Consider the following 13129-nt stretch of genomic DNA (forward strand, 5'->3'; position numbering starts at 1 on the left):
TGGGCGCACGGCAGGGCTTGGAAGGGAAGGAGCGCCATTTGACTTTTTGAATGAAAAATTGGCTGCACTCTTTAGCGGACACCATGTCACATTTGGAGAGCCCCCGTGTGCCTAAAAATTGGAGCTCCCCCACAAGTGACCCCATTTTGGAAACTAGACGCCCCAAGGAACTTATCTAGATGCATAGTGAGCCCTTTAAACCCCCAGGTGCTTCACAAATTGATCCGTAAAAATGAAAGTATTTTTTCACAAAAAAATTCTTTTAGCCTCAATTTTTTCATTTTCACATGGACAACAGGATAAAATGGATCCTAAAATTTGTTTGGCAATTTCTCCTGAGTACACCGATACTTCACATGTGGGGGTAAACCACTGTTTGGGCACATGGTAAGGCTCGGAAGGGAAGGAGCGCCATTTGACTTTTTGAATGAAAAATTATCTCCATCGTTAGCGGACACCATGTCGCGTTTGGAGAGACCCTGTGTGCTTAAACATTGGAGCTCCCCCACAAGTGACCCCATTTTGGAAACTGGACCCCCCAAGGAACTTATCTAGATGCCTAGTGAGCACTTTAAACCCTCAGGTGCTTCACAAATTGATCCGTAAAAATGAAAAAGTCTTTTTTTTTCACAAAAAATTTATTTTCGCCTCAATTTTTTCATTTTCACATGGGCAATAGGATAAAATGGATCCTAAAATTTGTTGAGCAATTTCTCCCGAGTACGCCGATACCTCATATGTGGGGGTAAACCACTGTTTGGGCACACGGCAGGGCTCGGAAGGGAAGGCGCGCCTTTTAACTTTTTGAATGGAAAATTAGCTCCAATCGTTAGCGGACACCATGTCGCATTTGGAGAGCCCCTGTGTGCCTATGCAATGGAGCTCCCCCACAAGTGACCCCATTTTGGAAACTAGACCCCCCAAGGAACTTATCTAGATGCATACTGAGCACTTTAAACCCCCAGGTGCTTCACAGAAGTTTATAATGCAGAGCCATGAAAATAAAAAATAATTTTTCTTTTCTCAAAAATGATTTTTTAGCCTGGAATTTCCTATTTTGCCAATGGTAATAGGAGAAATTGGACCACAAATGTTGTGGTCCAGTTTGTCCTGAGTATGCAGATACCCCATATGTGGGGGTAAACCACTGTTTGGGCGCACGGCAGGGCTCAGAAGGGAAGGCACGCCATTTGGCTTTTTAAATGGAAAATTAGCTCCAATCATTAGCGGACACCATGTCGCGTTTGGAGAGCTCCTGTGTGCCTAAACATTGGAGATCCCCCACAAATTACCCCATTTTGGAAACTAGACCCCCAAAGGAACTAATCTAGATGTGTAGTGAGCACTTTGAACCCTCAAGTGCTTCACAGAAGTTTATAATGCAGAGCCATGAAAATAAAAAATAAAAAATTATTTTCTCAAAAATGAATTTTAGCCCGCAATTTTTTATTTTCCCAAGGGTAACAGGAGAAATTTGACCCCAAAAGTTGTTGTCCAGTTTCTCCTGAGTACGCTGATACCCCATATGTGGGGGTAAACCACTGTTTGGGCACACGTGGGGGCTCAGAAGGGAAGTAGTGACTTTTGAAATGCAGACTTTGATGGAATGGTCTGCGGGCGTCACGTTGCGTTTGCAGAGCCCCTGGTGTGCCTAAACAGTAGAAACCCCCCACAAGTGACCCCATTTTGGAAACTAGACCCCCAAAGGAACTTATCTAGATATGTGGTGAGCACTTTCAACCCCCAAGTGCTTCACAGACGTTTACAACGCAGAGCCGTGAAAATAAAAAATCATTTTTCTTTCCTCAAAAATGATGTTTTAGCAAGCAATTTTTTATTTTCTCAAGGGTAACAGGAGAAATTGGACCCCAGTAATTGTTGCGCAGTTTGTCCTGAGTATGCTGGTACCCCATATGTGGGGGTAAACCACTGTTTGGGCACACGTCGGGGTTCGGAAGTGAGAGAGCACCATTTGAATTTTTGAATACAAGATTGGCTGGAATCAATGGTGGCGCCATGTTGCGTTTGGAGACCCCCTGAAGTGCCTAAACAGTGGAAACCCCTCAATTCTACCTCCAACACTAACCCCAACACACCCCTAACCCTAATCCCAACTGTAGCCATAACCCTAATCACACCCCTAACCCTTATCCCAACTGTAGCCGTAACCCTAATCACAACCCTAACCCCAACACACCCCTAACCACAACCCTAACCCCAACACACCCCTAACCCTAACCACAACCCTAATTCCAACCCAACCCTAAGGCTATGTGCCAACGTTGCGGATTCGTATGAGATTTTTCAGCACCATTTTTGAAAAATCCGCGGGTAAAAGGCACTGCGTTTTACCTGTGGATTTACCGTGGATTTCCAGTGTTTTTTGTGCGGATTTCACCTGTGGATTCCTATTGAGGAACAGGTGTGAAACGCTGCGGAATCCGCACAAAGAATTGGCATGCTGCGGAAAATACAACGCAGCGTTTCCGCGCGGTATTTTCTGCACCATGGGCACAGCGGATTTGGTTTTCCATATGTTTACATGGTACTGTAAACCTGATGAACACTGCTGTGGATCCTCAGCCAAATCCGTACCGTGTGCACATAGCCTAATTCTAAAGGTATGTGCACACGCTGCAGAACATGCTGCGGATCCGCAGCAGTTTCCCATGAGTTTACAGTTCAATGTGAACCTATGGGAACCAAAAATCGCTGTACACATGCTGCGGAAAAACTGCACGGAAACGCAGGGGTTTACATTCCGCAGCATGTCACTAATTTGTGCGGACTCCGCAGCGGTTTTACAACTGCTCAAATAGAAAATCGCAGTTGTAAAACCGGAGTGAAATGCGCAGAAAAACCGCGGTAAATCCACGATAAATCGGCAGCGGTTTAGCACTGTGGATTTTTTAAATCCGCTGCGGAAAAATCCGCATAGGACCAGAATACGTGTGCACATACCGAAACCCTAACCCTAGCCCTACCCCTAACCCTAACCCTACCCCTAGTTCTTACCCCAACCTTAGTGGAAAAAAAAAAATTCTTTATTTTTTTATTGTCCCTATCTATGGGGGTGACAAAGGGGGGCGTCATTTACTATTTTTTTTATTTTGATCACTGAGAGGTTATATCTCAGTGATCAAAATTCACTCTGGAACGAATCTGCCGGCCGGCAGACTCGGCGGGCGCACTGCACATGCGCCCGCCATTTTGGAAGATGGCGGCGCCCAGGAAAGAGGACGGACGGACCTCGGGCGGCTAGGTAAGTATAAGGGGGGGGAGATCAGGGCACGGGGGGGGCGTCGGAGCACGGGGGGTGGATCGGAGCATGGGGGGTGGATCGGAACACGGGAGGGAGGATTGGAGCACGGGGGAGGATTGGAGCACGGGGTGAGGGATCGCTGTGCGGGGGGGGTGGATAGGAGCACGGGGGGGTCGCTGTGTGCGGGGGGGGATCGGAGCGCGGGGGGTGTGATTGGTGCACGGGGGAAGCGGACAGGAGGACGGGGGAGCGGAGCACAGGACGGAGGGGAGCGGGCCACAGATCGGGGGGCTGGGGGGGCGATCGGAGTGGTGGGGTGGGTGCACATAAGTGTTTCCAGCCATGGCCGATGATATTGCAGCATCGGCCATGGCTGGATTGTAATATTTCACCAGTTTTTTAGGTGAAATATTACAAATCGCTCTGATTGGCAGTTTCACTTTCAACAGCCAATCAGAGCGATCGTAGCCACGAGGGGATGAAGCCACCCCCCCTGGGCTAAACTACCACTCCCCCTGTCCCTGCAGATCGGGTGAAATGGGAGTTAACCCTTTCACCCGGCCTGCAGGGACGCGATCTTTCCATGACGCATATGCTGCGTCATGGGTCGGAATGGCACCGACTTTCATGACGCAGCGTATGCGTCAAAGGTCGGGAAGGGGTTAATGAACAGATCTTGGAATATTAATTTGGATTCGATGCGTAAAAAAAAAATAATAATAATAATAATGTTCCTGTGCTGATCTTCTAAATGTGCCCCTGCTGTGTACGGTGTCTGACCGTGCAGGAACATGGTCTGATTATACCACATCTCATGTGCAGGAGAAGCAAAAAGGTATACAGAAATTACAGCAGAGGGATCGCAGCTGATGCTTTAAAGTAAAACATTGTAAAACCTTTCCCTGCCTGTTATGAAGCAAACAGCCGGCTGGGATCCCGTGCTGTAATTTCTGTATATTCTTGTGTCCCCCCCTGCCCAGGAGCTGTGGCATATCTGACCATGTCTCCGTACAGTCAGACACAGCCATCGGCCAACTGGTTTCCCTTTACCCTGCTGTGCAGAAACCAAACTCAGGCCTGCTAAGAAGGACACATATCGCCGCTTATGCCAGGCCTCATCATTCCACAGCACTGCCACCTTCACGGTAAGTTTGCATGGTTTGGTTTTTTGTTTTTTTTTTTGCAGGAGAGGGAGCAGAGAAGTTGCAAAATGATTTTCATTGGTCATGATACTGTTTATTGGAAAGTATATAGTCACCTTCACAAGGAAGGTTAAAAAATAAAAAAGTGAGAACATAAAGAGCTGCCAAGATACTTATACACAGGAACGATTACAAGTATATTCCCGTGACCAAGGACAGTAACATCCCCAACTGCGCGCATTGCACTAACACTAAACAGCCTGTATCAGACTTTCAGCCTCGGCCCAAGTTTTCTTTTCAGCGCTCTGATTAAAGCAACTGGTTAAAAAGCTTACAGCTGAATGGGAATGTGATCGATATACCCTGCCCAGAAGACAGTGCATCATCCCCCACACGGCTGCCGCTCCGCGCTGCACAGGTCCATTAGGCTGATTCAATTAAAATGCCTTCCTAAAGATAGAAACTGCTGTAATCGACGTGATAGAGTATGGCAGTGAGCAGACGGGCTGTGGCGCAGACGTTACGATGCCCTCATGGCAGGCTCTTTTCAAGCACAGGCCGTTTATCGGAGGGATGTGGGATCTCCCTTCTACATTGCAGTTTACATTTGCATGAAAAACAGATTAATTCAAAAAGGATAAAACAATGTTCTGAATCACTGGATGGCATCACTCTCTGCACCGGGCACGCACATCATTCACAAAAATACAATTATTATACACTAGATTGTGGCCCAATTCTAACGCATCGGGTATTCTAGAATATGCATGTCCCCGTAGTATATGGACAATGATGATTCCAGAATTCGCGGCAGACTGTGCCCGTCGCTGATTGTTCGAGGCAACCTTTATGACATCATCGTCGCCATGGCAACCATTATGACATCATCGCCGTTGCTGATTGGTCGAGGCCTGGTGGCCTCGACCAATCAGAGAGCCGGGATTTCCAGGACAGACAGACAGACAGACAGAAAAACCCTTAGACAATTATATATATAGATGGCTTCATTAATTGGAAAACTATAAGAAAATATACACACCCTTATGGCTTTTTAAGAAAAGTTAAATGGTAAAAGGACAATGAAATGAAAGGACATGAGCCTTCCCGATAACCAGGAGTCATTGATGATCACCCGACAAACTCGTTAGGTGCTTGACTGTTACCACCTAACTTTTCTTCAACAGCAGTAAGAGGATTTATAGATTTTGCCTTCTAGTCAGGAAAAACTAAATGGTTTCTCCTCGGCAGCACCTCTCCGATATCTGCCGCGAAAATAATGACAGTGAAAGACCACAGATCGATGCAATCGGTCGGTCTATAAAGGCCATTAATGACTGTGTAAATATCTACAAACTGGCTGTCGTGCAACGACACAGATCGCATAATGCAAATGCACCAAGAAACTGGGTTTTCGTCATACATTGTTGCTCGTTTTGCATCTTAAACACAAATGTTTCCATTAAGTACAAAAAAAGCCATCAGGCGAACAATCAGCCGCTGCCCCCAAACTGTGTGCGGAGGGGGAACTACAACTGCCAGCACTAGACCACGCAAAGCGCACATTAAGGATATGTGCACATGTAAGAATTTTCTTGCAGAAAATGCCTGAAGAAAACCGCATGCATTATTTTTGGCGTTTTTACCCAGTTTTTTGTGCTTTTCACCGGCGCTTTCCCAATGCATTATATAGCAGGAAAAACGAAACAAAAAAAGCAAAATGCATTTTAAATGACAGGATGCATGTGTATGCGTTTTTATAGCGAAAAACAATGCAACGTGTGCACACAGCCTTAGGCCACGTGACTGAGGGTGAGAGCAGTAGCACATAATACAGATATAGCACTCTAATGATTTTCTGATGAGCCTGATACTATACAACAAGGAAAATCACAGCTACCGGAGCCACAAAATCATTGCGCAAAAATTCAGGCCATTGTGAGGCACAAGAAGAAGCGGAGGGTTCCCAAATATCAGCTTGAGGATTGCAATGGGTGAAATCGGCAACTAATAGTCCACACTGCACAGCTGACCACCTACAGAATGCCAGAAAAATCCACTTTTTTTTTCCTGCAGCACAGCAATGGGGATTTTTGAAGCAGACTACCGTATTTAGAGAGGCATTCCAGACTTTTGGTGATCACATAATAACCTATTTACACTGACCGAGCAGTCATCAATGATTGCTGTGCATAGGCTGCTATTGTTCTCGGCGGCCCAAGTCCTAGTAACATAGGAAGATGAGTTGCTGAGAAAAACCATCTTTCATGCAAAAGTTCATATAATCTGAAGAACGTGCATTTCGCTCATCAGTCGAGTGATCGGCAGCTTGTTTAGACTGCTTGAAGACCCCAGAAACAAGAGTCTTACTTAACGTCATTCACAATAGTCGTATATTATAAATGGACTTTAAGGAAAATCCCTGTAGTGTCATTACCCACCACACTTATCCATGCTATCCTGGGGCAAACAGAGGAATCCTTTAATTTGGAGATCCTTATCAAGGCAGCAGATGACTTAGGGTACCGTCACACAGTGCAATTTTCATCGCTACGACGGTACGATCCGTGACGCTCCAGCGTCGTAACAATATCGCTCCAGCGTCGTAGACTGCTGTCACACTTTGCAATCTACGACGCTGGAGCGATAATTTCATGACGTATGTGCGATGTAGAAGCCGTTGGTTACTATGCGCACATCGTATACGATATATGTTACACCATGCAATCATGCCGCCACAGCGGGACACTAGACGACGAAAGAAAGTTTCAAACGATCTGCTACGACGTACGATTCTCAGCGGGGTCCCTGATCGCAGGAGCGTGTCAGACATTGCGATATCGCTCGAACGTCACAGATATATCGCTCGAACGTCACGAATCGTGCCGTCGTAGCGATCAAAATTTCACTGTGTGACGGTACCCTTATCCAGGAACCCCAACACACAAGTGGCAATTCAGCAGCTCCAATACCACTGTATCCTTGACATAGGTCGGTGCAATTGAATTGCTGCTCACCTGAAAATATACCATATCTGTTCAATAAAGGGGCACTGGCATCCACCAACTGTGCCCGTTATATGACCATTAATCGGATGCCCAGGAGATACAGAGTTCAGCCAAAATATAAGTCAGTGGACAGCTCTGGGTGTATGGGGGCCCTTAAATATTTCTCACCAAATGCTCTGCCTGCAGATGTAAAAAGGTATCAGGAGTGTGAAAACCTTGGCTCAAATACTTCTCTCCAGACATCATCTGTGTGGGGAGACTCGGGGGGGCCCCCACGTGTAATAACACTACAAAAACCGCAAAAACGTTCCATGGAAACCAACCAGACCAACCGTCATGTGGATACGCTTTACCATAAAGACGTCCAAGTAATCAGAACATTAAAGTTATTCCGGAAAACTCAAGCAAATCAGAAGCGCATGCTGCAAGATCCCCTTTAGGTTTCCGAAACCAAAATGTCAGCTAAACCAAGGATTTTTTTTTTTTTTTATCTATAGAAAGACCATGCCAAGTAAGGGGGCCTCCAGAATGATAAGACCATGACTGCGGACTCCTGTGCCGCCCCGCCAAGGATCACACTGTGCTGCTCACAATAAAGAAGAACGTTGGGCAGAACGTTACCTGTGTCTGAATCTTTCTGATCTCCATTTGTTCCTACCGAGAAAGGCAATTTTCTTTTAGTAGTTTTCTCTTTCCCTCCATCATTTCGATCCAACTTTGGAGTTTTATTCAGGGAAACTTTATCTTTATCCTGAAACAAATAATTAAAAATATATAGATTTTTTTAAAATCAATATAAGTCATAGACTCCTATAAAACATGAAACTTCACTTTAGGCACATCGGTTCCTAAACTAGAAAAGGTGAATGATGTGTACAAGGCATTCGAGAAAATCGAAAGGGTTACATTTAAGAAAAAAAACAACACAAATGATAGCCAACAGTAAGGCTATGTGCAGACGTTCAGGATTTCCAGCCGTTTTCTTGGCATTGCATTCTAATAATAGGATGCTTAATGTAAGCGGTTTTTAGCGTTTTTTCGCAGCAGAAAAACGCCGAAAAAACGCTAAAAATCCTCAACGTGTGCACATAGCTTAAGAATTGCCCCAAAATTGCAAGTTTCTCTCTATTGGACCCCCAGCAATCAAAATCGGGGCTCGGGAAACCTGACTTGGATGGAGATGAGGTGATGAAGTTATCCACTTCATACATAATCATCAATGGGACTGCTGGAGAACGCCAAGCACTGTATTTAGCCATCGCCGGCAGTCCCTTACACAATGAGCAGACTACAAGCAAATAATTTAGATTGTAAAGAAGATTAGCGATATTATGCCTGATCAACAACGCCGCTCAAAACATAGCAATCAGGTAGAACGACAACCTCAATATTCAACTCTTCCCTGGTCTTAGAATGACCGCTAACTTTTATCCCAAGTTTGGACACCTTTTACATCTATAAGATCTATGTTTTTATAATATCTACTAGATGGTGGCCCGATTCTAACGCATTTGGTATTCTAGAATATGTATTTATGTATATAGCAGCTACATAGTATATAGCACAGGCCACGTAGTATATAGGAGCCATGTAGTATATAGCAGCCAAATACTACGTGGCCTGTGCTATATACTATGTGGCTGCTATATACATACATATTGTAGAATACCCGATGCGTTAATACAGGCCACGCAGTATACAACACAGCCCACGCAGTATACAACACAGCCCACGCAGTATACAACACAGCCCACGCAGTATACAACACAGCCCACGCAGTATACAACACAGCCCACGCAGTATACAACACAGCCCACGCAGTATACAACACAGCCCACGCAGTATACAACACAGCCCACGCAGTATACAACACAGCCCACGCAGTATACAACACAGCCCACGCAGTATACAACACAGCCCACGCAGTATACAACACAGCCCACGCAGTATACAACACAGCCCACGCAGTATACAACACAGCCCACGCAGTATACAACACAGCCCACGCAGTATTTAACAGTGGCCACGTGATATATAGCACAGCCCACGCAGTACATAACACAGGCCACGTAGTATATAACACTGCCTATATAGTATATAGCTGCCACACGGTATCTAACAGCCCACGTAGTATACAGCAGTGTGGGCACCATATCCCTGTTAAAAAAAATATAAAATAAAAAATTGTTATATACTCACCCCTGCAATACACGCACGGCTGCCGCCATCTTCCGTTCCCAGGATGCATTGCGAAATTACCAAGAGACCGCTAAGTCTTTTGGGTAATTTCGCAATGCATCGCCGGGAATGGAAGATGGCAGCAGGCGTGAGCGGCTTGGCGGACTACGGAGGGTGAGAATAGCATGTTTTTGTTTGTTTTTTTTTTATTATTTTTAACATTACATTTTTTTTTTTTTACTATTGATGCTGCATAGGCACCATCAATAGTAAAAAGTTGGGGACACAAGGTTAATAGCGGCGGTAACGGAGTGCGTTACCCGCGGCATAATGTGGTCCGTTACCGCTGGCATTAACCCTGTGTGAGCGGTGACTGGAGGAGAGTATGCGGGCGCTGGGCACTGACTGCGGGGAGTAAGGAGCCGCCATTTTCTTCCGGACTGTGCCTGTCGCTGATTGGTCGTGGCTGTTTTGACGCGACCAATTAGCGACTTGGATTTCCATGACTGACAGAGGCCGCGACCAATAAATATCCGTGACAGACAGAAGGACAGAAAGACGGAAGTGACCCTTAGACAATTATAATAACTATGGCCCACAACTTCATAAGGACATACATTAACCATTTGTTAGGGAAAAGGTCCTATCATGAAGGCTGCTTGCACCAAACCACAGAGCCCAGTTTTACACCGTGACTTTAAAGATCGGCGTCAGAAGCAACACCGAGTGGGGAAAAAAAAACAAAAAAAAAAACACGACAGCACAAACTCAGACCTTCCCGTAACACAAAACCATGAATTGATTGTGATCTTGGCTGCAGCTGGACCTTTTTTATTAGCGACCACCTAAAATTGAAACAACTCAGACAATGGGTGTGTCTATTAATAGACAAAACAGGAACCGATATTGTCTTCCAAGTGGCCCAAACTGACTGCAGCCAGGGAAACCGCCCAGAAGAAAGGCAGGAAGCAGGATGGAGGCTTGTGTTACACGTGTAATTTACAGGCTCGCTGGCATCGGTTTATAGATAAAGCCAGATGGTAGACTGGAGCGCCACACACAGCAGCAATAAAAGCAATTACCACCAGCTAAGACTGGGGTGCAAATAGCGCATGAAAACATAGGGGTTAAGGTCACCTGAGTGGTTAAAGACAAAACTGGAAGATTGGGGAAATCTAAAAAACACAGTCACCAGTAACATACTGTTCTGTGCAACTTTAAGGACGGCCGGCGGCTCCGCGGGATGAAGAGCTGTACACCATCTGCAGCGGTGACCGCTACTTGTGGCCATGTTACAGAACAGGATGGGTTGTGTGTGTTGCAAAAAAGTTGCGGTCATGTAACACGTATGCCATTATGGATCTTGCAGGGCAGCTCCTGCTTCAAATCAATAACCCTCCCTTTGTATTAGGCATTTGCTGCATAAGGAAAGTTTTATATAAGGCTTCTTTCACACTAGCGTCGGAATCTCCCCGTCGCAATGCGTCAGGGAGAGATTCCGACGCTAGCGTTTAACACATTGCACAATGGAGGCAGCGGATGCATTTATCCGGCGCATCCGCTGCCCCATTGTAAGGTGCGTGGAGGTGGGGGCGGAGTTCCGGCCGGAGTTCCGACGGATGCGACGTGTGGCAATCCGTCACAAACTCGTCAATACAAATCTATGGGGAAAAAACGCATCCTGCAAGCACTTTTGCAGGATGCGTTTTTTCTGCAAAACGACGCATTGTGACGGATTGCAGAAAACGCTAGTGTGAAAGTAGCCTTAGTGCATTATTTTTCTGGATGCAGTCGGTAAGGCAGTTTTCGGTTTGTAAATGAGGCTACATGGATCCATAGACCTTATACACCTCAGCTTTATTAACTAGAAATCAGTTTGAAGCCTGGAAGTAAATAGGTAAAGTGCACATTACTATATCTCTGATCACATTCAGGACTCCTGGAAATGACAAAGTACTGTAGACACCAGACTTATCTTACACAGATACTGGGATACCAGCAGGCAAGACCACCCCTGTAAGGCTGCCATCACACATACTCCTTGACTGATCCAGCCCGGCGTCCCACTACATGTCCCAGCAGTAAGCTTCCCAGGTTACAAAGACTGGAAACATCTATAAAGAAATTCTGTGCAGGTTTCTCCAGGATACAAGTATTTTTTTCCCCCCAGTGCGCTTCACCTTGGAAAGCATTACAACGTTCTAATTTTTGCTTTGATCTTGGAGATTATATAGTTGTGAAGCTGCCTGTTTACACAAGAAAAACAATCCATACACTGACTTAGAAGAGAGTACTAAAGTCACATGAAGTATGGGCAAAGTGTTCATGTCGTACAGCTTGGCATAAACTCAAGTTATGCTTGGGAAGACCATCTTAGTGATGTACATTGCATCACTAGCAAGACATCGATGGCAGTTCAATACCGAAAAACGTGGCAGATTCCCTTTAAATCCTCTCACACCCGAGACACATTCATATGTCCCTGTGACGTATGGTCCCGGCGATTTGGTACGTGCACACGGGCTGATTCTAACAGCTGACAATCAGGGCCAAGAGCAGTCCACAGGCACTCTAATCCCGTCCAGCATTTCAGAAGCAGGCAGAGGGATGACAACCCTCTCTGCCCTTGGATCGGAGACCCCACAACGTCACACAGGACCCCCCAATAGTTGCCATGGTGACCCAAGACGACATTAGGGTCCCCCAAGCTAGCAAAGTTGTTAGATCGTGCTCAGAGTATGATCAGCAACTTTGTCAGTGCAGCGCTGACAGTCTGCATAATATAGGGATGCTGCTGCATCTCTGCTATACAAGCAATCAACCTGCAAAAAATGTAAGTCCCATACTGGGACAAATTATTTTTAAAAAAAGAAATTGTAAAAACTATAAAAAAACAAAAATATTGTACCCATAAATATTTTATTTAGAAAAACAAATAAAAGTACACATTTGGTATCGCCACATCCAACTACCCAACCTATTAAACTCTCCCAGCAGTTAACCTCTTTAGTGAACACTATAAAAAAAAAGCAGTTTGTTTTATTTTCTACTTATCATAACGCCGAATAAAAAGTGGAATAAAACGCAATCTAAAAAATAAAAACATGATACTGCTGAAAAAGTCATCTTGTCTCACAAAAAAAACAACCGGCCAAACGGCTCCATCAGTGGAAAAATAAAAAGTTCTAGCTCTCAGACTAAAGCGATGCAAAAATGATGATTTTATCTATAAAAATATATATATAAAGCACCAAAACAAAAAAACAATATAAATGAGGTATCGCTGTAGTAGTACTGACCCAAAGAATAAAACTGAATTATCAATTTTACCACACGAAGAACGACAATCACCCCTCCCACAAAAAAGAAAATCCTGAATTGCGGTTTTTGTTCATTCTGCCTTCCAAAAATCGGAATAGAAAGCGATAAAAAAAAAAAGGTCACGTTTCTGAAAAGGTTACCAATAACATCAACTCGTCCCATAAAGAACAGGCGTTCACATGACTACGTTGGTCAAAATAATGGAAAAATTATCAAAATAT

At 44.9% G+C, this 13129-nt stretch overlaps 1 protein-coding gene across 1 annotated transcript in view; it reads right to left on the reverse strand.

The window, feature by feature from the left end:
* The window catches only part of ANKRD11 (ankyrin repeat domain containing 11), a 188411-nt gene that overhangs the window by 29734 nt on the left and 145548 nt on the right, over positions 1 to 13129 (reverse strand). The window contains exon 4 of the mRNA XM_069738955.1: positions 8031 to 8160. Coding sequence (XP_069595056.1) covers positions 8031 to 8160 — 130 coding nt within the window. The remainder of the gene's footprint in view (positions 1 to 8030; positions 8161 to 13129) is intronic.

This window comes from Ranitomeya imitator, chromosome 9 (assembly GCF_032444005.1).
Source record: "Ranitomeya imitator isolate aRanImi1 chromosome 9, aRanImi1.pri, whole genome shotgun sequence".
NCBI lineage: Eukaryota > Metazoa > Chordata > Amphibia > Anura > Dendrobatidae > Ranitomeya > Ranitomeya imitator.